General features: G+C 45.6%; 2 protein-coding genes across 7 annotated transcripts in view; both read left to right on the forward strand.

Moving 5' to 3' along the window:
• LOC121549461 (UHRF1-binding protein 1-like) overlaps positions 1-8,381 on the forward strand; it is a 46,991-nt gene extending 38,610 nt beyond the window's left edge. For 2 of the 3 annotated variants that reach the window (XM_041861264.2, XM_041861276.2), the window contains 7 exons: positions 769-941; positions 1,162-1,312; positions 1,629-1,685; positions 3,507-3,763; positions 3,912-4,020; positions 4,492-4,640; positions 5,541-8,381. In XM_041861264.2, coding sequence (XP_041717198.2) covers positions 769-941; positions 1,162-1,312; positions 1,629-1,685; positions 3,507-3,763; positions 3,912-4,020; positions 4,492-4,640; positions 5,541-5,669 — 1,025 coding nt within the window. In that variant the 3' untranslated portion in view covers positions 5,670-8,381. The remainder of the gene's footprint in view (positions 1-768; positions 942-1,161; positions 1,313-1,628; positions 1,686-3,506; positions 3,764-3,911; positions 4,021-4,491; positions 4,641-5,540) is intronic. The other variant, XM_041861270.2, reaches the window with a different exon arrangement.
• Positions 8,382-11,097: 2,716 nt separating this feature from the next.
• LOC121549486 (ankyrin repeat and sterile alpha motif domain-containing protein 1B-like) overlaps positions 11,098-25,793 on the forward strand; it is a 277,377-nt gene continuing 262,681 nt past the window's right edge. For all 4 annotated transcript variants that reach the window (XM_045212863.1, XM_045212862.1, XM_045212865.1 and 1 more), the window contains exon 1: positions 11,098-11,747. In XM_045212863.1, coding sequence (XP_045068798.1) covers positions 11,617-11,747 — 131 coding nt within the window. In that variant the 5' untranslated portion in view covers positions 11,098-11,616. The remainder of the gene's footprint in view (positions 11,748-25,793) is intronic.

Raw genomic sequence — 25,793 nt, forward strand, 5'->3', positions numbered from 1 at the left:
GAGGTGGCTGCAAACCCAGACAGCTATGGCTCCATCTGCTGGTATGGTCGGGAACGCCACCCCTCTATGGCCAATCTTCCCACGCAGCTGAAACAAATCAGGAGCTGATGAGCTGAAGGTTTGGGAAGGGAAGAGACACAGTCTCCAACCTGGGCTCTCTGGAGGACAAGAGTGCTGCACGTCCACTTCCATGAGGAATATAAGGATTTGGAGATACTTACCTTTGGGAAATACTCACCTTTGGATATATGCACCTGTGGAAATACGTGTGGGACATTTGGAAGGACGTTTTGCTGGGTTGGCCACTAGCTGCAACGTGGACTACAGTAAGGCTGGGGAAAAGTTAACTGAGCGAGTGAGAACTATGATTTTGGATGTGGAAGAGACATCCCTGAACTGTTAACCCTTAAAGAGCCACAAGAGAACAGAATTTGGTTATATTTTCGTTAATTTCCCAAGACCTTTAATAAAATCCTTGTTTTGTTTGAACCTTGTCTCCTTGCACTACTTGAGCAATCCCGCTGAAAGCTGTGTAGCCTCTCGTGACATCACAATATATATATATATTTGGCCTAAATATGGAGGGTAAACCCCAGTTTCTATATATCTTGAATGGCTTTTGCAGAGTTCTTCTATTACATAGTTTGTCCAGGAGATGGCAGTTGTGAGCTGATGTGATCTATACCAGAATCAAGAATCTAGGTTTGTGTCTGATATTTATCAATGTATCGGTAGCAGACCATCAATTAATTAATGATGTGTCCACAGACGACATGTCCATCTCAGGCTTTAAGGATGCGGTGAGTGAGCAGAGTGCCACAGAAATTGCCAAGGAGGCAGCAGCAGCATCGGCCATTGGCACAGGGGAGCAGGACGGTGCTGGCTCACCTGATACTGTCAGCGCCACCTCCCAGAGCATCGACGAACCCACCAAAGACATGGTAACACACACGCACATGAAATGTATGCAGGCATGGACACATGAACAAACACCCTGCAGTACACACACGTGCATACACACACGTGCATACACACACACACTCTATATATACATATACACACATGCATGAGTACACTTTCTGAATTGATTGAGTTAACTTACATTTTTACATTCATTTAGCAGATGCTCTTATCCAACTTAATACCTCCCTCTCCCCCCAGGTGTCGGTGCTGGTGCTGAAGGTGCAGTGTGTGTGTGTGGGGATGGAGGTGCGAGGGGAGAGCACGGCTGTCGCTCTGGAGGTGGGTCGTGTCAGACCCACACAGCTGGGAAATGTCAGCCTCCGGCAATACCTCAGCAACCGCAGCCTGGGTAAGGACAACGGCACACATAGACACACACGCGCGCACGTGCATGCCCATGCGTACACACACAAATGTATACGCGCGCACACACATACATGTGGGCTAGTACCGACACACCTCGAGACACACACTGCAGTCACACACACACACACGCACTGCAGTCACACACACACACACACACTGCAGTCACACACACACACTGCAGTTGAGCTATTCCCCATTCTCGTGGAGTTCTCTCTATAGCTGGGTTAAGGCTACACTCACACACACACACACACACACACTCCCAATTTACTTGGTTTACCCTTCCATAACTCTTGCAGGTATGGTACCCACTGCTCAGGGCAGTACTATTGTACCCCCTGCCCCAGGCAGCAAAGGTATGTGTGTGTGGAACATAAGCATGGATGGGCATACACAAGCTTGCGCACAAGTGTTAGTACCTGTTTTGTGTGTTTTACAGTGTCTCTGATTTGATCATTGGTATGAAATGACAGAGATAGTCATTAGTCTTTTTACTCCACTAAGCATGCTACACACACACACACACACACACACACTGTTTTACTATCCTTGTGGGGACCAAACAATTGATTCCCATTCAAAATCCTATTTTCCCTAAACCTAACCCCAATTCTAACCCTAATTGTAGCCCTTAACTTAACCCCTAAGCCTATAATAGCCTTTTTCCTTGTGGGGACCAGCGAAATGTCCCCACGATTTTCCTTGTTTTACTATCCTGGTGAGGACTTCTGGTTCCCACAAGGATAGTAAAACCAAACACAAACTCACACACACTGTGTGTGACTGCAGTGTGTGTCTCAAGGGCTGTGTGTGTCCTAACTGCTGCAGTGAGACGGTGCATTAGCACTAATGGGGGTTTTGCTCCCATTACCAGCTACATTAAACCCAGTGTCGGTGTGTTCGTGGCACCGCAGGTTGTGTGTGCATGTGTGTCTCGAGCATGTCACCTCCTACATGTGTGAATATTTAAGAGGGGGTTGGTGAGGTCCATATTAACCCCCAGTACTATGAGACCGTGTCCTCTCACTCTCAGCAGATTCAGGGGTTCAGGCAATGAGAGAAACACTATCTTAGCTCCGCCTCCTCCCTCTTTCACAGAAGTGTAATCCCCCTCTCTCCTTTCCTACCCCTCTCTCTCTCTCTCCCTCTCCTTCCCTACCTCTCTCTCTCTCCCTCTCCTTCCCTACCTCTCTCTCTCCCTCTCCTTCCCTACCTCTCCCTCTCCTTCCCTACCTCTCTCTCTCTCTCCTTCCCTACCCCTCTCTCTCTCTCTCTCTCCCTCTCCTTCCCTACCTCTCTCTCTCCCTCTCCTTCCCTACCTCTCTCTCTCCCTCTCCTTCCCTACCTCTCTCTCTCCCTCTCCTTCCCTACCTCTCTCTCTCCCTCTCCTTCCCTACCTCTCTCTCTCTCTCTCCTTCCCTACCCCTCTCTCTCTCTCTCTCCTTCCCTACCCCTCTCTCTCTCCTTCCCTACCCCTCTCTCTCTCTCTCCTTCTCCTTCCCTACCTCTCTTTCTCTCTCCTTCCCTACCCCCCTCTCTCTCTCTCCTTCCCTAACCCCCCTCTCTCTCTCTCCCTCTCCTTTCCTACCTCCTCCTCTCTCTCTCTCTCTCTCCTTTCCTACCCCTCTGTCTTTCTCTCCTTCTATCACTTTCTCACTATTTCTATTTTTACCTCTTACCTTCTCTTACTCACTTCTCTGCCATTTCCTCCCTCCATCTCTCCTTCCTTCCTTACTGAGGCAGTGACAGATGCTTTAACATCGTTATCTTAACGTGTGTGTTCTTGCGTGGGTGCAGCTGCTGTGGCACTTTGCTGGCCTTGAAATTGCTTTATGGGATTAGTACCCCCCCAAAAGGGACTTTGCTTTACAAATTTGTCACACCTTAGAAATGGAATTCATAGACGGGGCGTCAGCAGTAAGGCAATGTCTGGTTGTATACCTGCCAAGCGGCCATCGCTGAGCCTTTTCTTTGAATTGTGGTTGCAGTGATTCTGTTTGTATTGCAGCCAATCTATGCCTTCTCTTTTGAATGGGAATTGATTGATTACTGTGTGATTTATTAATGATGTTATTCTCATCTTCTCCCCAATCCTCCCACTCCCCTCTCTCCTTCCCCCCACTCCTGTCTCTCTTTCCCCCACCTTTTCTCTCTCCTTCCTCTCTTTCCCTCGCTAGGTGGTGGTCTGGAGGTCAATTCAGACGGGACCACCCATCACCCGGAGGTCAGGGCTCGGCTGGAGAGCGGGCCCTGCGCCGCCGCCCACTCCCCCCTGGCCGAGACCAACGGTTTCCTCCAGCTGCGTCTCCGCGGCTACCGGGCCAGCTTCCTCATGTCGTCTCTAAGGAACCTGGCTCACTTCCTGGAGGATGACTCCGCCCCCCAGGTCCTCCCCATGGAGATCAGCGTCAGGGACACACACATCGACCTGAAGGTGGGGATGGACACACAGACACACAGACAGACAGACCGACGCACATAGACACACGCACAGACAGACGCCCGCACAGACGCGGGCACAGACGCCGGAACAGACAGACACACACACACACACACACATTAACCTCTGTCCCCCTCTGCAGGATGATGGTCCCCGTGACAACCCGTCTGACCCTGATCCCACCCCCATCACCCTGCACATCTCCAACCTGCTCATCCACAGGACCGACGATGGAGCCTTCTCTATAGGGGGTGAGACACACACACACACTGCCTCAAACATTCACTCATGCACAAACACACACTGCCTCAAACATTCACACACACACTACCTCATGCATACATACACACACACTACCTCATGCATACATACACTCTACCTCATGCATACATACACTCTACCTCATGCATACATACACACACACACTACCTCATGCATACAGACACACACACACACGACCTCATGCACACATACACACACAGACTGCCTCACACACACACACTGCCGTATGCATCTACACATTGACACACACACATTCATGCCTCACGTATAAACACACACACACACACTGCCTCACACATTCACTTATACACAAAGACAGTAACACACACACCCTCCTGCACCCTCCTCCCTAAGACTCTCATTTCATCATCATACAATGACATGCCTTAGAAGTTTATTTCTACCTTTCTCTCTTTCACCCACTCTCTCTGTTGTCACAGTGGAAAATGTGTCTGAGAAAGAAGTCCAATTGATTGACAGCGGTCTGTCTCCAGTCCCTGAGAGTGTGGGTGTGGTCAACAGCACTCCCAAGGCCACACAGACCCACAGCCCTGCTAGTTCTAGCACAACCCCCTCCAACAAAGAACTGGTGTGTAGTCCACACACACACACATCACCCACTCATCCAGGGCCTAAAATTAACATCCGCCACCTGCCAAATGAGGGTCAATTTTGGCATTGGCGGGTAAAATGTATATTTCACCAGCCATGTTGGCGGGTGGTCAGGGTTCCACAGTGCGAGCATTTCACTCGCATTTGTGAATATAAATAGTCAAGTATGATCATATGTATAGTAAAATAAATGCTGCAATAGCTGTTTTCAAAGTATTTCCGCCGGTTTGTTTCATAGCTGGTAAATTAATCGCACAGTCAAATAACTACATATCCTATATAGCCTATTCCACCTCGCACTGCAACACTGCCTGGCTGGGGGCTGTGCGCACGTGAAGAGCTGAGTGGAATATTCATTTTTAGAAGCGCTGCGAACAGGCATCAAAGTTGGTCAAATTTGATGCCTACTTGTGTTTCTTGGCTATATACATTGTTTTGTTCACAAGCTAGGTTGTTTTTCTATGTTTGAGATGTAACTGCTAGGGAAGAGAAGACAACCCTTCTACTAGTCAGACACAGCTACAAACATGACTCTAGTCGCGCTACCACGGTAACCTCCCGCCCTTAAGTGAAAATGTTTGTCTCATCTGTGATATTTTGGTTAAAAGACTCGGGTCACAAAAAATTAAATTAAACAATATACCACATTAGTTCTTACTAGTAATACATTTGTTTTAGAAACATTACAAACCATGCTCATCTGTTTTTTTGTGTTTTGTTAGTGTAATTTTAGTGGGGAAAACAATATTTTGGCAGGTAAAAAAATCTGAGTGTCTGGTAGATTTTAAAACAAATCTACCTGCCACAGTGGCTGGTGGACCAAAAAGTAGATTTTTCCATAAGAATTTCACTTACACACTCTTCTGTTTCCCCCTAGCTGTTGATAGAGGAGAACGAGTGTTTGAAACTGGAGCTGTCCAAAGCCAAGATGGCTCTAGCTGAGGCCCAAATGGAGAAGGACTCCCTGTTGCACCGCATGAAGAGTCTCAAAGTGAACAGCAGCTAGGGTAGGCCAACAGAGGCCCAGTGATCACCAGCCTGCAGTGCTGCATATCACCACAGGGGAGAAGGGGTGCTGGATACTGGGGCTACTTGATATAGCATCATACAAGTATTATTCAAGCGTCAGCCGGGTCATTCAAGCCTGTTCTGATGAAGGGCTGGTCGCCTAAGAACTAGACCTCACACACACACACACACAAACGGCCCATGAAGTCTACTCCTTAACACACACACACAGTCCCTGAAAACCCGAGAGGGGGGCTACTTTTTCACTTCAGCCCGCCTACCACCCCCATCCTACCGCCAGTAGAGGAACTGGAAAGTGGACAGTTAGACTTTCACCCCCCCTTCGATACAGTGCTGCCGTGTCATCCCTGGGCTGGGACTAAGGACTGCAGTACACATGCTTGTTTTACATGATTGTCGTGCTTGTTTTTAGTTTGTCTCTCTTTATGCAGTAAATTAAAGTGTTCAGTCTCTCTCCAGTAATCCGACTCTGCAAGCCAGAGCTGCCTCCTAAATATTGGAGCGTATGGAGGGAGGGGGAGAGGGAGGGGCCAAATCTAAATTAAACAGCCCTCAAGTGGAATGGAGAGCCTAGGGAGATTGGGTGGGGTGGGAGTCCTGAATGTTAGGCTTGGGGGAAAAGTTGCCCTCCCCGAATCGTTACCTTAAATAGGATAAACAATGCAAAAAGGGGGAACTTTATCATGCATCAAATTTTGGAGGAGCGTATTCTACATGTATTATGACCTTATTGCATCTTTATGGGAGGGGCTTGCCTGGTTGGGTGGGGTGAGACTGAATGTCATATCTTTTGGAGGAATGTCTTAAAAATAGACTTATTTTGCACTGCGCTGAAACATAGAACATGTAATTTGGTGCTTATGAATTTTTTTTATCTAGCACTTAACCAATTGTACTTGGAGTGTGTGTGTATGGTAATGTACTTATGATGGGCAAAGCGTACACACAAATGTTTTCTACAGAATTCTGAATGGTTGCGCAATGTGTGTGTGTGTTCAACATGTATTTGTCATGTTACTAAAACAAGCATTTCATTGAATTGAAAATGAAAATATACAATTTAAATATTTTCACATTTACTTTTCTTACTTTCCATTCCATCTAGTTGACGTCTTCAATGCCCATAATGTCCCATTGCACTGGCCTTTTCCCCTATTTTTCTACATGTAAATAGCTAGTTGCGTGTCCAGCACTTTTGAACTTTATTCACTGTAAATATGACCCCTGTACGAAAGCATCCTCCAATCCGGTTGAGAACACTATTCTGTAATTTCTCGATCATCCAATGAGTGGAAAGAACACTAATGTGGACAGCAAGTTACCGTCTCTATTCTCCAATGAGGATAAAGCCTGGGGTGTATTCATTATTTGGATTCCATTACAAAATGTTTTGCAACTAAAAAAGTTTATATTGGACAAATTCAGGTAGGTCCAGTTTGCACTGTTGGTTCAGTTTGCACTGTTTAGTTCCTAGAGTAAACGGTTTCCATTGCAAAACGTTTTTTTTGCAATGGTCTGCAACTAATGAATACAGCTCTGCGCTCTCACCTCTGCCGAGTCCCCAACAATCGTATGATCCGGTTTTCAGGGGAAATGGAAAGGGAGCCTGTGACGCGACTTCCGCTTTTGGATGTTAACAAGGTGACGCTCCATCTTAACTCCTCCTCCACATGTACTGGATTGGTTGAACAGTGCAGAAGAGAACCTCCAGACAGGTTTTTTGGGGGGGTTTTTTAGTCAAGATTTGTATGTAGAGGATCTAGTTTCAGGCGTTTCTTTTACGCCTGCTACGTTAGCTTACTCTCTCCTCCAAATGCAGGAGGGAAAACACTGGCGCATGTGCTTTTCTGTGCGTGCATTCTATATTTGCATAAACTCCTTGGGGGAGTGTTCTAGAATAGAGTAGAATAGAAATGAGCTATATTTCCCCTTTGGAACATGCTTTTGGCTCAACACACAGAATACAGTCAGCGGGCAGTACTGTCTGAAGCATCACGTCTTACACAGGGACGTTTCCAGTAGTATCATGAGATTTGCTGACATTACAATGGCTTGCCTCACACTTTAAAGGTGCAGTCTGCAGGTTCTCTGTCCCGTATGGCAAGGAGATCAAGTAAAAACACAATTGCCCTGAAACAAAACTGAAAAAGGACAAAGTAGTTATATTCACACCAATGATGGCAACTGTTTTTCTTTCTTTGGTTTTCACTGGCAGGCTCACTCGAAATGACCCCAACCTAGTCCTTCAAAAAGGGCACAGTTCGGGAATACATTATTTTTCTACTTTAACTATCCAAATTGTAGACCTAGCCCAGCCTAGGCCTAGTTCAGTCCAGTCCAGCTGAATGTCTTTCCAAGCTGCGCTGTCCCCTCTCCCCAGATCTCTCTACCTTGATACGATGCAGGTTCACTTACCTGCTCAACACTGACAACAAGACTTGAAATGGCAGTTAGGATTTGAACACTTGATTGTAATTTAAAGGCTACCCCCCCTCTCAGTTTCTCATCCACTTCCTGGTCCGAACAGACCCGCCCCCTCTTTACAATAGCTCCTCCCTTGACCTGCTCGGCCGCTCTCCTCTCCTGGGAGCTCTGCCTCCTGAGAACAAAAAGAAAAGGACTTAATATGTCATATTTGTCTGTCAAAGCTGCTGAGCTACTGATGAAAATAAAAAGGTATCCAATCAAAGATGTATTTCTCAATTGTCATGCTGTTGTACTTGCCTTTCTTGTACTAACACTTGCACTTATCTGTTCTTACTAGCAATGATTATGCTGATAGCTTCGCTATTGAGGAAACTTTTACTTACAATGACTGTGATGTGGTTGTTTTACCTAGCTACCTCAAAGGGCAATTCCACCACTTTTCAACCTCATGTTCATTGTCTTCAGCACAATGCCAGTGTCTACATATCTGAAAATTGAGTTGTTTTTTGGTAGAAAAAAATATATACAGTTAAAAAGTTCTGCCCAATGACATCAAAAGTTAAATAATTTTAAAAACAGTGATTTTCAAACGTAGAAACAGGTATGTTGCTGGAGATAATGAATATGAGGTTGAAAAGTGGTGGAATTCCCCATTTAAAGTTGAATTCACTAACTAAGTCACTCTGGATAAGCGCGTCAGATAAATGATCAAAATGTAAATGTTATGACCTTGGGTGTGACCCATGCTTCATCTGCCTATCTACTGAATTGTGGGGGGTTTAAAGCTGGTGAATCTGGCCAAGGGAACTTCCACCATATTTCTTCCACCAGTCCACTAATGGGACAGAGCAAACAGTTCCATGGTAGGAGTCGATCGTGGAAGCATACGAAAGGAAAGCTGCTGAAGTACCAGACATTGACAAGGGATTGAAGACCAACTGTCCAAGTGTCTACCAGTGGAGGGCAATACTGTGGAGGAGGGCACTGAGGAGTAAAGGGAGCACAGAGAAAGAAGGTCTGCCACATAGATGGGCAGGAGGCAAGGCTCATTCTCAATACGTATTCGTGACTCCTCACATCCTAGGCCAGGAGTAATCAAATCCTACCCTGGAGGTCCGGAGTGCTGCTGGTTTTCTGTTCTACCTGATAATTAATCGCACCACCTGGTGTCCCAGGTCTAACTCAGTCCCCGATTTAGAGGAGAAAAAAAGCAGTGGAACTGGCTTAGAGGTCCAGATTTAAATTTGAGGGTATCGCCTGGCCTCACTCTCAACCGTATTGGAGGGGACGGTCCAAGATCCCTCCACTCAGGCCTTCTTCTCCAAGGAATTGAGGAAAGATTAACTGAAAAAGAGCCAGAGAAGGCATCTCAATGGCTCTGGCTTAAAAGGGAGGAGTAGTGGACAAGCCACCTGGCTCAGATCGGGCCAGATCAACACGATGGGCGCACCCTTCAGAAGGTGTAGTGAGCAGCACCGAAACACCTTCTCAAACGGGGACCTCCCCTGATGAGCCAGGAGCAGCAGAAACCGTTGTTTGCAGGTCAAAATGATGACCCTTTGATGTCAGCCATATTTAATCTGCTAGACTGCTTATAGTTGTGTTAATTGTGGTCAGGTCTTTCAGATCCGAGTAGTCAAGGAGAGGACATGGATGGATTGAGACAGAGCCCTTACTGTCCACTGTTGTGTATGCTGCCAGCGTCCTTGATGAAGACAGAAAAGCAGTCCAAGTGTGACATCTACTGGTATGTGTACTGACTGTAGGTTCCCCTGTAGTCACCCAGAGCCACGTTCAGTAGTCAAATGTTGCAGATAGAAATGCCATGAAAATAGCCAAGGTGATTCCTTATTGTAGGTGTCAGAGAGGAACTTTTTGTTTTTTCCTTATTGTAGATGTCAGAGAGGAACCTTTTTGTTTTTTATAGCATATTTTGATCTGAATGTTCCAAAACGTTGCGTCTTGCTGAATGCGCCCCTTGTTGTGGTTTTGTCATATAATCCAGTTAAAAATCAGAATGGAGAAGAGTAGAAAAGGAAAAAATAGATGTATCATTTAGTAGGTTTGATTTGTTTTGAAGCACACATTTCTCCTCTCATCCATCTACCAATGAAATGACCGAATGACAGCTAAACAATGGAGTGAAACAAGGATTGTCGTGTGTGTGGCTCTGCTCTGGAATAGATTTGGCTCATGAGATCAGCTTCACCGCTTTCCCCTGACAGTCAGATTGTAGTATCTCTAGCCAACACCCGATGGGGCTGCAGCTGCTTCTCTCTCTCTCTGGCAAGGACATTCCTCTCCTCCCTCTCTTTTAGTAAGCAATATGAAGTCCTACTCTCTCTTTTTTTCTCCATCACCCTCCGTCTCTCAATAGGGGGTTCTTCTCTTCCCAGCAAGACAGGAAGCAATGCACTGAGCTCACATCATAGGTGCAGACATGGGCCAGGGCACAATCACACAGCCGTGTGTGTGTTCCTTATCTTACAGCATTGTTACGAAAATAGTGACATCATTCCTAATTAACCGACAGTAAACCTGTCAATAATTGTGTATTCTCTGCAGGTCACCGCTGGCAAATCTTCTGGCAAGGGAAGAAGAGATTGACAAAGGGGGTGTGTCTCAATCCAAGGCTGTCAATGGACAGAGCAGACCATTAAAAAACATGGGTCTCTTGCTTTGTTTTGCCACACAAACAGGTGGCATAGGCTGCTATTATTTTCAGTATATAGCCCATATTTTTTGTTTTACAGCATCCACTGATAGTTGATGTATTTTAGACGGTTATCTTGATAATCCAATAATAATGAAATGTGCACCCGTTATTCGCTCAATAGTTGAATATACAAATCGATATTGCTCCAAAAGCTGACTGCTATCCGAATATAGGAGCCTTTTCATATAATTTGTGACTTTCTTTAGTTGGGAAATAAATAACAAAGCCTTTTCGCCTCCTGTTGGTGCTGTAACCCCGCCATCCACGCCCATACTGTACAACGCTGTATTCGGCAGGAGATCATTACACACTGTGGCGAGTGCGGTTCGAAGAAAGTGGAGAACTGAGAGAAAGAGAGAGGGAGAGATTGGGATGCTACAATAACAGACAGACATACGATAGGACACGACACATTGTGTTTGTTGGGCTACACAGAGAGAGAAGAGAGGACGAAATAGTCGAAGAGAGCGAGTGGCGGTCTGGGTTTGGCAACCGGCTTGTTCGTCGTTCCCTCGAGCCAGCTGCAGCAGGCAGCACCGTGCAAAACGCGCTACTTACGGTTCCTCATTCCTGCGTTCGGTTCGACAATGGACTCGTTCTGCAACTGAGCCTTGCTCAGCCAACCTTGCAGCACACCGCGGACGATAACCTACCTATTTGAGGGAACGCTTACTGCAACATGCAGTAAAAAGAACCCCCTGAAATGTTTTTTCACACGAGACAGTAAAGGGGGATCCCCTTTTTGGATTATAAATCCGGGATTAGAAGAATTTCGGTCGGGATGGGGAAGGAACAAGAACTACTAGAAGCGGCCCGGATCGGGAATGTGGTCCTGGTGGAGAAATTACTGAGTGGGAAAAAGGGAATCCTGGGGACAGCCTCGGGCTCCATACCTCTGCCCAACCTACTGAGGTAGGCGAAGTCATCAACATACATTTTCATGTCATATGAAGATTGCCAAATTGATACTCCTATTGCCATACTTCTATTTATGGTCTACGTTGAAAAAGATGGGCTGTTGCGCCAAAATTGTAGCATAGCACTTTTACGCAAACCGCAAAACTACATGTCATGAGACAAATTACTTTATGTGAATTTATAATTCAGGAAAGCCCGAGGCAGCCTCTGCTCAAGCCTGGTTGTAGTCTTTGTGTCCGAGATGGGGTTTTGCGTTAGATATGAACTTGGCGCACAAACTGTGCATAAGATTGGCTGCATCTGAATCTTGACAGATGTGAAATTGTTGTACACTGACCCTGGCTATAGATTATAATGATGCATGGTTTTGTCCCAAGGTGGAGTTAGTTGCCAGCACAGACCTGTAGCCTAATACAGCATATCAATTGCCAGTGCAAATGTTGATGTTACATTGTAGATATATTTGTCAATTTCAACCTGGTCTCAGAGCAAATCGTATGGATTGGGACGTTTTTTGCAACCACCATTTAGTATGATATGTTGTGTCCTCCAATCCGTATGATATGTTACAAATCGAATAACATTCATTTATTTCTTAAGTAACCAGACCATACTTACATACAGTATCATACGACTTGGAGGTACCCCAAAATATGTCTACTACAGTGAGGGGAAAAAATTATTTGATCCCCTGCTGATTTTGTACATTTGCCCACTGACAAAGAAATGATCAGTGTATAATTTTAATGGTAGGTTTATTTGAACAGTGAGAGACAGAATAACAACAAAAGAATCCTGAAAAACTCATGTCAAAAATGTTATAAATTGATTTGCATTTTAATGAGGGAAATAAGTATTTGATCCCCACTCAATCAGAAAGATTTCTGGCTCCCAGGTGTGTCTTTATACAGGTAACGAGCTGAGATTAGGAGCACACTCTGAAAGGGAGTGCTCCTAATCTCAGCTTGTTACCTGTATAAAAGACACCTGTCCACAGAAGCAATCAATCAATCAGATTCCAAACTCTCCACCATTGCCAAGACCAAAGAGCTCTCCAAGGATGTCAGGGACAAGATTGTAGACCTACACAAGGCTGGAATGGGCTACAAGACCATCGCCAAGCAGCTTGGTGAGAAGGTGACAACAGTTGGTGCGATTATTCGCAAATGGAAGAAACACAAAATAACTGTCAATCTCCCTCTGCCTGGGGCTCCATGCAAGAGCTCACCTCGTGGAGTTGCAATGATCATGAGAACGGTGAGGAATCAGCCCAGAACTACACGGGAGGATCTTGTCAATGATCTCAAGGCAGCTGGGACCATAGTCACCAATAAAACTATTGCTAACACACTACGCCGTGAAGGACTGAAATCCTGCAGCGCCCGCAAGATCCCCCTGCTCAAGAAAGCACATATACAGGGCCGTCTGAAGTTTGCCAATGAACATCTGAATGATTCAGAGGAGAACTGGGTGAAAGTGTTGTGGTCAGATTAGACCAAAATCGAGCTCTTTGGCATTAACTCAACTCGCCAGGTTTGGAGGAGAAGGAATGCTGCCTATGACCCCAAGAACACCATCCCCACCGTCAAACATGGAGGTGGAAACATTATGCTTTGGGGGTGTTTTTCTGCTAAGGGGACAGGACAACTTCACCGCATCAAAGGGACGATGGACGGGGCCATGTACCGTCAAATCTTGGGTGAGAACCTCCTTCCCTCAGCCAGGGCATTGAAAATGGGTAATGGATGGGTATTCCAGCATGACAATGACCCAAAAAACACGGCCAAGGCAACAAAGGAGTGGCTCAAGAAGAAGCACATGAAGGTCCTGGAGTGGCCTAGCCAGTCTCCAGACCTTAATCCCATAGAACATCTGTGGAGGGAGCTGAAGGTTCGAGTTGCCAAACGTCAGCCTCGAAACCTTAATGACTTGGAGAAGATCTGCAAAGAGGAGTGGGACAAAATCCCTCCTGTGATGTGTGCAAACCTGGTGGCCAACTACAAGAAACGTCTGACCTCTGTGATTGCCAACAAGGGTTTTGCCACCAAGTACTAAATCATGTTTTGCAGAGGGGTCAAATACTTATTTCCCTCATTAAAATGCAAATCAATTTATAACATTTTTGACATGCGTTTTTCTGGATTTTGTTGTTGTTATTCTTTCTCTCACTGTTCAGATAAACCTACCATTAAAATTATAGACTGATCATGTCTTTGTCAGTGGGCAAACGTTCAAAATCAGCAGGGGATCAAATACTTTTTTCCCTCACTGTATGTTACATTTAGTCGGAGCAAGCAGCCTGAATATTTGGCATTGATCAGTAGCTTAAAGCTTAAACACCCCCCCCCCCCATAATGACCATAACTTAGTCAGAGTGTTTGTGATAGGTTGTTTATTGGCCGGCGGTATGTTATGCTGTAACCTCATAAAAGGATAGTCTTTCAGGCCAAAATGGAACCTTTAGCCTTGTATAAAGACAACTTTAGACTGTGAGAATAGTCCCTTTCCACCAGGCCTCTCCTTCGATCTCTGTCAGTAAAGAAGAGAGGACTGAGATAGGTGATCAGTTAGAGCAAAGGACAGGGCGTACAGGAGGGAGCATCACCTCAGGCCGTGCAGCAGTGCTTTGCTTTTACAGCCGTGTTGAGGTGCACTGACGGGCGAGAGTGAGGAACAAGACAGCTGAAGATGGGAAGGGTGTACGCCTATGAAGGAAGAGAGAATTGGAAGCAAGAGGGAGGGGGAGCATGGAAACTGTGCATGCGTGCGTGTACCTCAACTGCACGTAAAGAGATGGAGCTAAAGAGTAGGCTTGTACATCACAGGTACCTTTTGGTTATCACTATGGCAACAGCCTCCAGGAACAATAAAAACCACAATATTTGCATCTTACAGTTAAATGAGAAAATGAGGAAAAGTAATAAAACAACAATATGTACGTATCAACTGCCATGTGGTACAGTATCTGTACCAGATCCACAACACTGTTGGCGTCACATGCAATGCTTGAATAGGCCTGTGCTATGTATTCCAAGCGCAAGCTTGCTTTGACAGAAAGTTGTGTCCCTGAAGGCCTGTTGTGTGTGTCTTATTTGTACTATATTACATTGAAAGTTGGGCCTTTTTATTGGGTCAAGGCAAGGCAATGATCCATGCAGTCAAGTCTGTGAAACAGTGAGTGGTCTATAGACTGTCCATCTGGACAAGGTTTTGTAAACCACCTCAGGCTTATTCCCTGCATCATAAAATACTGTGTGTGTGTGTGTGTGTGGCTATTGAATGGGTTGATTGCTACACTAGGCTCTAGTGACACACACCACATGTATGGACTGTGAGTCAAACGGAAGGTCGAAGGTTCTATTAGGGTAGGCTAATGAAAATTATGCATATTTCCCCATTTTAAGGCCCTCGAGGCTTAAGCCATTCAGAACATTACATAGCTGTGACACACTTTTCAAGAACCTCTCAGCACCACATAGTGGGACACACACACACACACACACACAGGGAAATCAATAGTAGATGATCTCATGGCCATGGTCATATTTCAGATATACTAGCTGTACATGGTCGTTGTTGATTATGTTATGCTAACTTCTGCATGTATCAGCGCCTGGTTTTATGTAGAGGCACAGTAATGATGATGATGATGATGATGAAGCTGGATTTATGACCGTAGCCCTATTATGTAATCATACAGTTATTACAGTGATGACTAACGTTACCACATGATGAGAATAATGCTAGTCCATTGCAATATGTGGGAAATGATGACGATGATGATGGTGTGACGATAGGAGGAAAATATTTAAAAGCCAACACATGCCAGATACGTTGAACACTCTAGCTACACAGGAGAGTCAAGTCCTGGTTATTGTAGGTGCTTTCTGTCGTCACTCCTTATTCTAGTGGCTACTGTCACTGAAGCGGTTCTACAATTGCACAGACACACACAGACACACATAGAGAAACTCCCTTTGATCACCATGTGGCTGAGAGTACAGTATGTCATCCTCCTCCACAAACAAACAGTGCTGAAGCAATGTGAGAAGAGGTGGTGATTCTCAGAGGACACACAGACACACAGACACACAGCAGTGATCCACACAAGCAGCAGAACATATACAAAATAAACACAGGGGAGGCTTGTCTCTGTCACTTTGTGCCAATTTAAATAGAGATATGGATGGAGAGAGAGATACTGTGTGTGTGTGTACTTTCTGATGTGTTCTGTTGCTTGTGTTGGAATCTTAAGCAGATCGCTAACTCAGAATGGAGTGTATCTGTGTGTGTGTGTGTGTGTGTGTGTGTGTGTGTGTGTGTGTATAATCAGTGGCGGCTCCTGAAAAAATTCTCAGGAGGGGCAATTTTTCTGATGATTTAGGTGACCTACACACATTTAAAAAAAGATATGTCCAGCAACAACATGAAGACAGGGGCAGCATATAAGTCAATACCAGAAGCATTTATTGACTGATCTGGGGAGATGGATTCCAGTTTCTGTGACAGATTATAAATAATCTCTGATGCCTTTGTTATATTAGCTTTTGGTTGAATGTACTGTCGTAGTAAATATATAATGTTATAGCTTGGTCTGACTAAAATCTTGTGCATGACCCATTTTGTGTTGGGCCTTTGTATTCAATACAATGAACAAGAGTCCTATCTTGTCAGCCTTGTCAGCAGGTGGCTAAGGATAACACCCACGCCATAGGTCTCTCAGTTCTTCCAACTCACGAGTTCTTGCCCTGAGGACACACACACACACACCCACACACACACACACACACACACACACATCATCACTGATAAACACACACACACACACACACACATCATCACTGATAACAAACACACACACACACACACACACACACACACACACACACACACACACACTGATAACAAACACACACACACACACACACAAATCCTCTTCTCTTAGGCTGAACATCTGAAGACAGAGAACCCGACTCAGAGCCAATGCAACAGTGACACTAGCCTGGAGGTGACCTCGCCCAACTCATCAGGACCAATCAGAAGATCAGAACTACTAGATTCAACCTACTTCATTTTATTGTATAAAATGTCAGCACACAATGTTTAGGGGCTCTTCTGATAAACTCCCTACGAGTTTGACGAACGGGTCCGTGCACGCGATTCCAGATATCTTTACCTCTGAATAAACTGCCTTATATTATACAATTATCCACCTTGTCCAAAAGTCTCTACTTGGTCTCCGTTCTCCAGTAAACTTGTTTTATCAACAATAGTAAGGTTCAATGACACAGAAAGCAGTTCAATGTCGGGGTACAGAGTCGCTCTCTTACCAGGATCGCGGTCCGCTCTGACCAGGGTGAAGCCGGCCGGCTCCACCTCTCTGTCCGGGACTCTGTCATCCAGCCAAGTCTCCCAGCTGTATTGGGATTCCGCTGCCAGCAGCGTTTTCATTATTTAGTCCGTTCGTAGCGGGTATGTACACGATCAACAAGATCAGTCCAAAACCGAAGATCAGTCCAAAGCAGAATGTTTGCAGAATGTTTGTAAACTAAGTCTACAAATTAAAAACATAAAATAACGCCACACTGCAGGTCGCAACATAGACGCTGCTAGCCGCCATTGTCTTAGTTACGTTCAACGTTACGTCACGTATGACGAAAGCGCGTAAGTGCATGCCCACAGACACCCATAGAGAATGTATTGAAAGCTTTGAAATGTGAAAAAAATAGATTTTACATGACAGGCTATGAGAGACTTCTGGGCGATTTTCAACCTGACTGAAATCGCCCAAAAAACGGGCGGGGCCATTTGAAGCACGACTTTAGCCTGATTTGACATTTAGTGGCTGGCAGATCAGACGTGAACACTGATAACTGCTGTTGCCGTGATATAATTGATTAGAAAAAAAATCCCTTCCTTTTCCCGTTTGGCAGTGCGTCGCCCATATCGCCCTATTGAACAAGCCGTCCCTGTGTATAATATCTATACATCAACACTGCAATTTCACACCGAGAGATAGTTTCCCAGTATGTATCAGTCTATGAAGACCAGAGAGAAAATAACACATGCTGTTTATTTTCTGTAATAGTTTCTAACCACAACACTCAGAATTGGTCTTATTATAACACTTAGAATCTGTAATAAACTTCACTTTTTTCACCACAGCAGCACTCATGATGTAGTGGACCACTAAACTGAACCGCTGGCCTTGGCAGGCCAACACAGATGTTTGTTTTTATTCAACCGCCTAGTCTGGGACCACCACCTCTGATGTGTGTGTGTGTGTGTGTACTGTGTGTGTGACTGTGTGTGACTAAACCAACCAAATGGGAAGACCACCTCAGATATGTACATAGGAGGGGTGTAACGGACCATCCATAAAGAGAGTGGATGGGGAGATGTGAATAAGTAGTCTGGAGGAGGGGTAGACATGGGTCAGAGGTTAACTGTGGAAAATGTAAGCGGGAACACAAACGATCTCTGTCTCTGTGTCTCTCACACACACTCCTCACTCAACAGAACTCTTGAGATTGATGAAGTTCCATTTAGTTTTGTCAACATTAGAGAGATGTTGAATGTATAACAGTAATGTATCTACCCTGTATAACAGTAGGAACAGTACACACTGTTAGGACACTCCAGAGCTCACTTCATCACGTGTGTGTGTGTGGGGCTAAGAAAACGCTTTGTAAAACATTTTATATTCATTACAGATAACAAGCTTTCCACAGTCCACTCATTTAAATATAAGTTATTATGTTAGATGATTGTGAGCGTGTTTGCGTATCTGTGTGTGTGATCAGTGGTTCAAGGACTAAAGAAAGGAAGCTAGCATTATCACCGTAGCATATCTCTCAATCCATCTCTGTTTGGATCTGGCTTTTTCTCTACTTCTGTCTGTCTCTCTTTCTCTCAGTCTGTCTCTGTCTTCTCTCTTTCTCTCTGTCTTGGTCTTGCTGTCAGTCTATTCTCTCCTCCCTCTCTCTCTTCCTCTTGAGACAGCGACCCAGTCTCTTTCAGTCTCTTCCCCCTGTTCTACCTTTTCTTTCCTCCATCTCTTCTTTCCCTCTTTTTATACACGTACACACACGCAAGCACGCACACACACTAATACACACATCTCATCACCACCTCATTCCTTATCTATGGAGGCAGTGTCTTTTTACCCAGCATTTCTAGTGGTGACGTTGACTGACTCATCTCTGTTGACAGCAGCGTTTTGGGAATTCTCGGAATCCATGACAGTGGTCGGAAAAACCTTCAGATTGGATTCATTAGTGCCGCTGGAAATCCCTCTTCAATCAGTATTGTGTCAGGAGCCACAAGGTAGACTTGGGGCTGCATCTCAATACGTAGAAAAAAATAGCATCCTTCCCTCGCCACCTTTCCTGCAAATCCATAGAAACTATGTCATATCACATATCGTAGGTTATTACATTTACATTTACGTCATTTAGCAGACGCTCTTATCCAGAGCGACTTAAATTATTATAATTTTTTTCATACCCCCTGTGGGAATCGAACCCACAACCCTGGCGTTGCAAACGCCATGCTCTATCAACTGAGCTACATCCCTGCCAGCCATTCCCTCCCCTACCCTGGACGACGCTGGGCCAATTGCGCGCCGCCCCATGGGTCTCCCGGTCACGGCCGGCTACGACAGAGCCTGGATTCGAACCAGGATCTCTAGTGGCACAGCTAGCACTGCGATGCAGTGCCTTAGACCACTGCGCCACTCAGGAGACATATACATATAAACTCATTTGGAAAACTGAATTAGCAAGGACAAGTACTACCTGTTAGGAGACCAGCACAGGACACAAGGAAAGAGGCCAAGGGAAGAAGGACATTTCCAGAGTATTGGGACCCAGCCCATGGAAGGGGAGATGATGAATGGGAGGCCAGACTGTCATTGTACTTAATGAGGTTCTGACCTGTACATAGCAGAGGAAGTGTCAGAGACACACATACACATTCCTTCCTGTCTCCTTTGACTTGTATACTAGTACTTGTTCTGGGATAAATCACACCATGCCAAGACAGTGGATAAATCACACCGTGCCAAGACAGTGGCAATTTTTTTTATACACTGCTCAAAAAAATAAAGGGAACACTTAAACAACACAATGTAACTCCAAGTCAATCACACTTCTGTGAAATCAAACTGTCCTCTTAGGAAGCAACACTGATTGACAATACATTTCACATGATGTTGTGCAAATGGAATAGACAACAGGTGGAAATTATAGGCAATTAGCAAGACACCCCCCAATAAAGGACTGGTTTTGCAGGTGGTGACCACAGACCACTTCTCAGTTCCTATGCTTCCTGGCTGATGTTTTGGTCATTTTTGAATGCTGGCGGTGCTTTCACTCTAGTGGTAGCATGAGACAGAGTCTACAACCCACACAAGTGGCTCAGGTAGTGCAGCTCATCCAGGATGGCACATCAATGCGAGCTGTGGCAAGAAGGTTTGCTGTGTCTGTCAGCGTAGTGTCCAGAGCATGGAGGCGCTACCAGGGGACAGGCCAGTACATCAGGAGACGTGGAGGAGGCCGTAGGAGGGCAACAACCCAGCAGCAGGATTGCTACCTCCGCCTTTGTGCAAGGAGGAGCAGGAGGAGCACTGCCAGAGCCCTGCAAAATGACCTCCAGCAGGCCACAAATGTGCATGTGTCTGCTCAAACGGTCAGAAACAGACTCTATGAGGGCCCGACGTCCACAGGTGGGGGTTGTGCTTACAGCCCAACACCGTGCAGGACGTTTGGCATTTGCCAGAGAACACCAGGATTGGCAAATTCGCCACTGGCGCCCTGTGCTCTTCACAGATGAAAGCAGGTTCACACTGAGCACATGTGACAGACGTGACAGAGTCTGGAGACGCCGTGGAGAACGTTCTGCTGCCTGCAACATCCTCCAGCATGACCGGTTTGGCGGTGTGTCAGTCATGGTGTGGGGTGGCATTTCTTTGGGGGGCCGCACAGCTCTCCATGTGCTCGCCAGAGGTAGCCTGATTGCCATTAGGTACCGAGATGAGATCCTCAGACCCCTTGTGAGACCATATGCTGGTGCGGTTGGCCCTGGGTTCCTCCTAATGCAAGACAATGCTAGACCTCATGTGGCTGGAGTGTGTCAGCAGTTCCTGCAAGAGGAAGGCATTGATGCTATGGACTGGCCCGCCCGTTCCCCAGACCTGAATCCAATTGAGCACATCTGGGACATCATGTCTCGCTCCATCCACCAACGCCACGTTGCACCACAGACTGTCCAGGAGTTGGCGGATGCTTTAGTCCAGGTCTGGGAGGAGATCCCTCAGGAGACCATCTGCCACCTCATCAGGAGCATGCCCAGGCGTTGTAGGGAGGTCATACAGGCACGTGGAGGCCACACACACTACTGAGCCTCATTTTGACTTGTTTTAAGGACATTACATCAAAGTTGGATCAGGCTGTAGTGTGGTTTTCCACTTTAATTTTGAGGGTGACTCCAAATCCAGACCTCCATGGGTTGATAAATTTGATTTCCATTGATAATTTCTGTGTGATTTTGTTGTCAGCACATTCAACATTTACATTTACATTTACGTCATTTAGCAGACGCTCTTATCCAGAGCGACTTACAAATAGGTGCAATTCACCCTATAGCCAGTGGGATAACCACTTTACAATATCTTTTTATTTTTTATTTTTTATTTTTTTTTAGGGGGGTAGAAGGATTACTTTATTCCTTAAAGAGGTGGGGTTTCAAATGTCTCCGGAAGGTGGTGAGTGACTCCGCTGTCCTGGCGTCGTGAGGGAGCTTGTTCCACCATTGGGGTGCCAGAGCAGCGAACAGTTTTGACTGGGCTGAGCGGGAACTATGCTTCCGCAGAGGAAGGGGAGCCAGCAGGCCAGAGGTGGATGAACGCAATGCCCTCGTTTGGATGTAGGGACTGATCAGAGCCTGAAGGTACAGAGGTGCCGATCCCCTCACAGCTCCATAGGCAAGCACCATGGTCTTGTATCAGATGCGAGCTTCAACTGGAAGCCAGTGGAGTGTGCGGAGGAGTGGGGTGACGTGAGAGAACTTGGGAAGGTTGAACACCAGACGGGCTGCGGCATTCTGGATGAGTTGTAGGGGTTTAATGGCACAGGCAGGGAGCCCAGCCAACAGCGAGTTGCAGTAATCCAGACAGGAGATGACAAGTGCCTGGATTAGGACCTGTGCCGCTTCCTGTGTAAGGCAGGGTCGTACTCTCCGAATGTTGTAGAGCATGAACCTGCAGGATCGGGTCACCGCCTTGATGTTAGCGGAGATCGACAGGGTGTTGTCCAGGGTCATGCCAAGGCTCTTCGCACTCTGGGAGGAGGACACAATGGAGTTGTCGACCGTGATGGCGAGATCATGGAACGGGCAGTCCTTCCCCGGGAGGAAGAGCAGCTCCGTCTTGCCAAGGTTCAGCTTGAGGTGGTGATCCGTCATCCATACTGATATGTCTGCCAGACATGCAGAGATGCGATTCGCCACCTGGTGTTCAACTATGTAAAGAAAAAATAATTTAATAAGATTATTTCATTCATTCAGATCTAGGATGTGTATATTGGATAAAAGTACAGACTTTGAAGTAATTCTGCTTTGAAAGTTGATGAACTTGTAACCCCACTTTTTAGAAAATGGCCTGTGAATGTTTTGGTACACCTACTGGAGAGCTCTTCTTTGTCTACACCCATTCAGCATCGTTCACCCATCCTTAGCCCCACCCATCTCTTTAAGGATTCACATGTGAGGCCATGTGCTAAACAGAGTGAATACGGTAGTGTAGTAAACAACCAAAGATTTCAAGACTAAAAGTGGTGAAAGTATTAGCAAAAAGTAGTAGTAAAAATACACTTTATCTAGTCCTTGGCCTATATCCTAATCTGACTTTGGTGCAGGTCATGTTGTTCTTCACATTACCGTCTCTGGTAAACACACACTATATCAAATAAAATCAAAGTTTATTTGTCACATGCACAGGATACAGAAGGTGTAAACCGTACAGTGTTTGGGCTTCTTGCGGTCAATTTGCAGTCTACCAATTATTTATAATTATGTTCTGACCCCCGGCCATCCGCTCAAGAAAAACTCGGCCCATGGCTGAATCTAGTTGATGGTCCCTGCTGTATGTTATTATAGCTGCAGTATGCCTGAATGTTTTGGGTGTGTGAATTGGCATGTGAAACGTATGTGTGTGTGTGAACAGTCGGGACAGCTTTAGTGGTGACAATGCAGACAGAGGCAGATTCGCACTCCAATGACATTTGCAGTCTCAAGACAGGCCTCCCATGCACACAATGGATTTGGAGAAAGGGTCAGCAGTTCTTAGGGTGTGTGTGACTCAGCTGATCTCAACCCTGTCCTGAAGTACTATTACACCTATGACTGAGTTCAACTGACATTCAGCTTAATTCTATCAAACAACATTGCAATGTGTGTGTGATGGAGAGGTGGTAGATTAATTCATTTGTGTGTCTGTCACGAGGTGATGGATAGGGCTTAACCAGCCGGGGCTATGATACACTCTTAATTCCCTCGGTAATTGATTTCCCATTCGCCCATTTCTCGTTGCCGTCGGAGCCGGAGCGCGAGCAGAGAAACCAGGAAGTGAATTACTCTGAGTGACGGCCCCTAATGGGCCATATTTCCCATCAGGCCGAGCTGATGCCAACAGATTGTCCTCCAATTCCCAAACGCAAACTCCAACACACTCACTTTGAAATTCAGAAAGAATGAGAAACACACACACACACACACACTGATGTGCAAAAATAATCATTCACTACCTATCACCCTAACTCTGCATTGGAGTTTAAACCAGTATGTTGGGATAGAGCTCGTATGTCTCAATATGACCAGAACTTTCCTTTCCTTAGACGACCCAAGGTGGAATACATGACAAATGAGTTATTTTTTTAAAGGATATAAAATATTCACCACTCCCTGACTGCAATGAAAAATAGAGAATATATCATTCTCTGTGAGTCAAGTGCTCCTTTTTTTCATATCACCAAAAGCAATTGAATTCGGGAGGAAAAGCAATTGGGGATGAGTTATTGTGTGGATTATTTTATTATTACTTTATGAGTTTGTGCAAAATGTTTTATGTCTGATTGATGTAACAGCGAATAGCCTGTCTCTAAAGAAACAAATAGTTTTACGGAAATCCTCCAAAATCACTGATCGGCTTTTGTAACCTTAAGGCCTGTTTCCTGCTTGGATATTCCATGTGACATTTCTGCTCGTTGACACTCCAGAAAGAAGGAAAGAGAGACCCAGGTGAAACACACTTTAAATATATCTGACTTGACTTGACTGACTTAGAGAGGGAGGTGGAAAAAAAGAGAGATGGAGAAAGAGTGGAAACGCAAGGTAGGTGTGAGGGAGGGAAGGAGGGAGGGAGGGAGGGAGGGAGGGAGGGAGGGAGTGAGATTAGGAGGTAGCGGATCTAAGCAGGCCGAGGGAGAGATGCAAGAGAGAGAAAAATGAAGGAAAGAGAGAGAGAAATGCAAGAGAGAGAGAGAAGGAGGGATGATGGAAGTGTAGTGAAGGTGTACTGTGTCTCTGCCCACGGTGGTGGCAGGGGGAAGATCTCATACCTGGGAACCCTGAAGGAAGGAGAGAATACAACAACACTACCGTCTACTCAACCTCTTCCCCTTTCTCTCTGAGGATCTCTCTCTCTCTCTCTCTCTCTCTCTCTCTCTCTCTCTCTCTCTCTCTCTCTCTCTCTCTCTCTCTCTCTCTCTCTGAGGATCGTTCTCTCCTTTTCTCTCTCTTTCTCTCAGCTTCGCTCCTCTCTTTCCCTCTTTCATTTCGGTTTCCTCTCTCTCACCCTGTCTCTTTTCTCATACATTTTCCCTCATTTCTCTTTCTCTAAACATTGTATATTCTTCTTGTAGCTGCAACTGGATCCTGGACTTCTTGACGGGCCGACCCCCAGGTGGTAAGGGTAGGTAACATTAAGTTTGCCGACGACACAACAGTGGTAGGCCTGATCACCGACAACGATGAGACAGCCTATAGGGAGGAGGTCAGATACCTGGCCGTGTGGTGCCAGGACAACAACCTCTCCCTCAACGTGATCAAGACAAAGGAGATGATTGTGGACTACAGGAAAAGGAGGACCAAGTACGCCCCCATTCTCATCGACGGGGCTGTAGTGGAGCAGGTTGAGAGCTTCAAGTTCCTTGGTGTCCATATCACCAACAAACTATCATGGTCCAAACACACCAAGACAGTTGTGAAGAGGGCCCGACAAAGCCTATTCCCCCTCAGGAGACTGAAAAGATTTGGCATGGGTCCTCAGATCCTCAAAAAGTTATACAGCTGCACCATCGAGAGCATCCGGCTGGTTGCATCACTGCCTGGTATGGCAACTGCTCAGCCTCTGACCGCAAGGCACTACAGAGGGTAGTGCGTACGGCCCAGTACATCACTGGGGCCATCCAGGCCCTCTATACCAGGTGGTGTCAGAGGAAGGCCTTAAAGATAGTCAAACACTCCAGTCAACCTAGTCATAGACTGTTCTCTCTGCTACCGCAAGGCAAGTGGTACCGGAGCACCAAGTTTAGGTCCATAAGACTCCTGAACAGCTAATTAAATGGCTACATGGACTATTTGCATTGTCGTCGTCCCCCCCTCTTACACTGCTGCTACTCTCTGTTTATTTTTATCTATGCATAGTCACTTTACCTCTACCTACATGTACATATTACCTCAATTACTTAGACTAATGTGCCCCCGCACATTGATTCTGTACCGGTACCCCCTGTATATAGCCTTGCTTCTGTTATTTTACAGCTGCTCTTTAATTATTTGTTATTTTTATATTTTTTATATTTTTTACTTAACACTTATTTTTCATAAAACTGCATTGTTGGTTAAGGTCTTGTAAGTAAGCATGTGACAAATAAAATGTGATTAGATTTTTATCTCACTCTCTCCCCTATCCCTGTCCCCACTCTTATTTTCTCTCTCTCCCTTTCTCTCTCTCTCTCTCTCTCTCTCTGTTCTCTCTGTCCA

This window comes from Coregonus clupeaformis, unplaced genomic scaffold (genome assembly GCF_020615455.1).
Source record: "Coregonus clupeaformis isolate EN_2021a unplaced genomic scaffold, ASM2061545v1 scaf0058, whole genome shotgun sequence".
NCBI classification, from domain to species: Eukaryota; Metazoa; Chordata; class Actinopteri; order Salmoniformes; family Salmonidae; genus Coregonus; species Coregonus clupeaformis.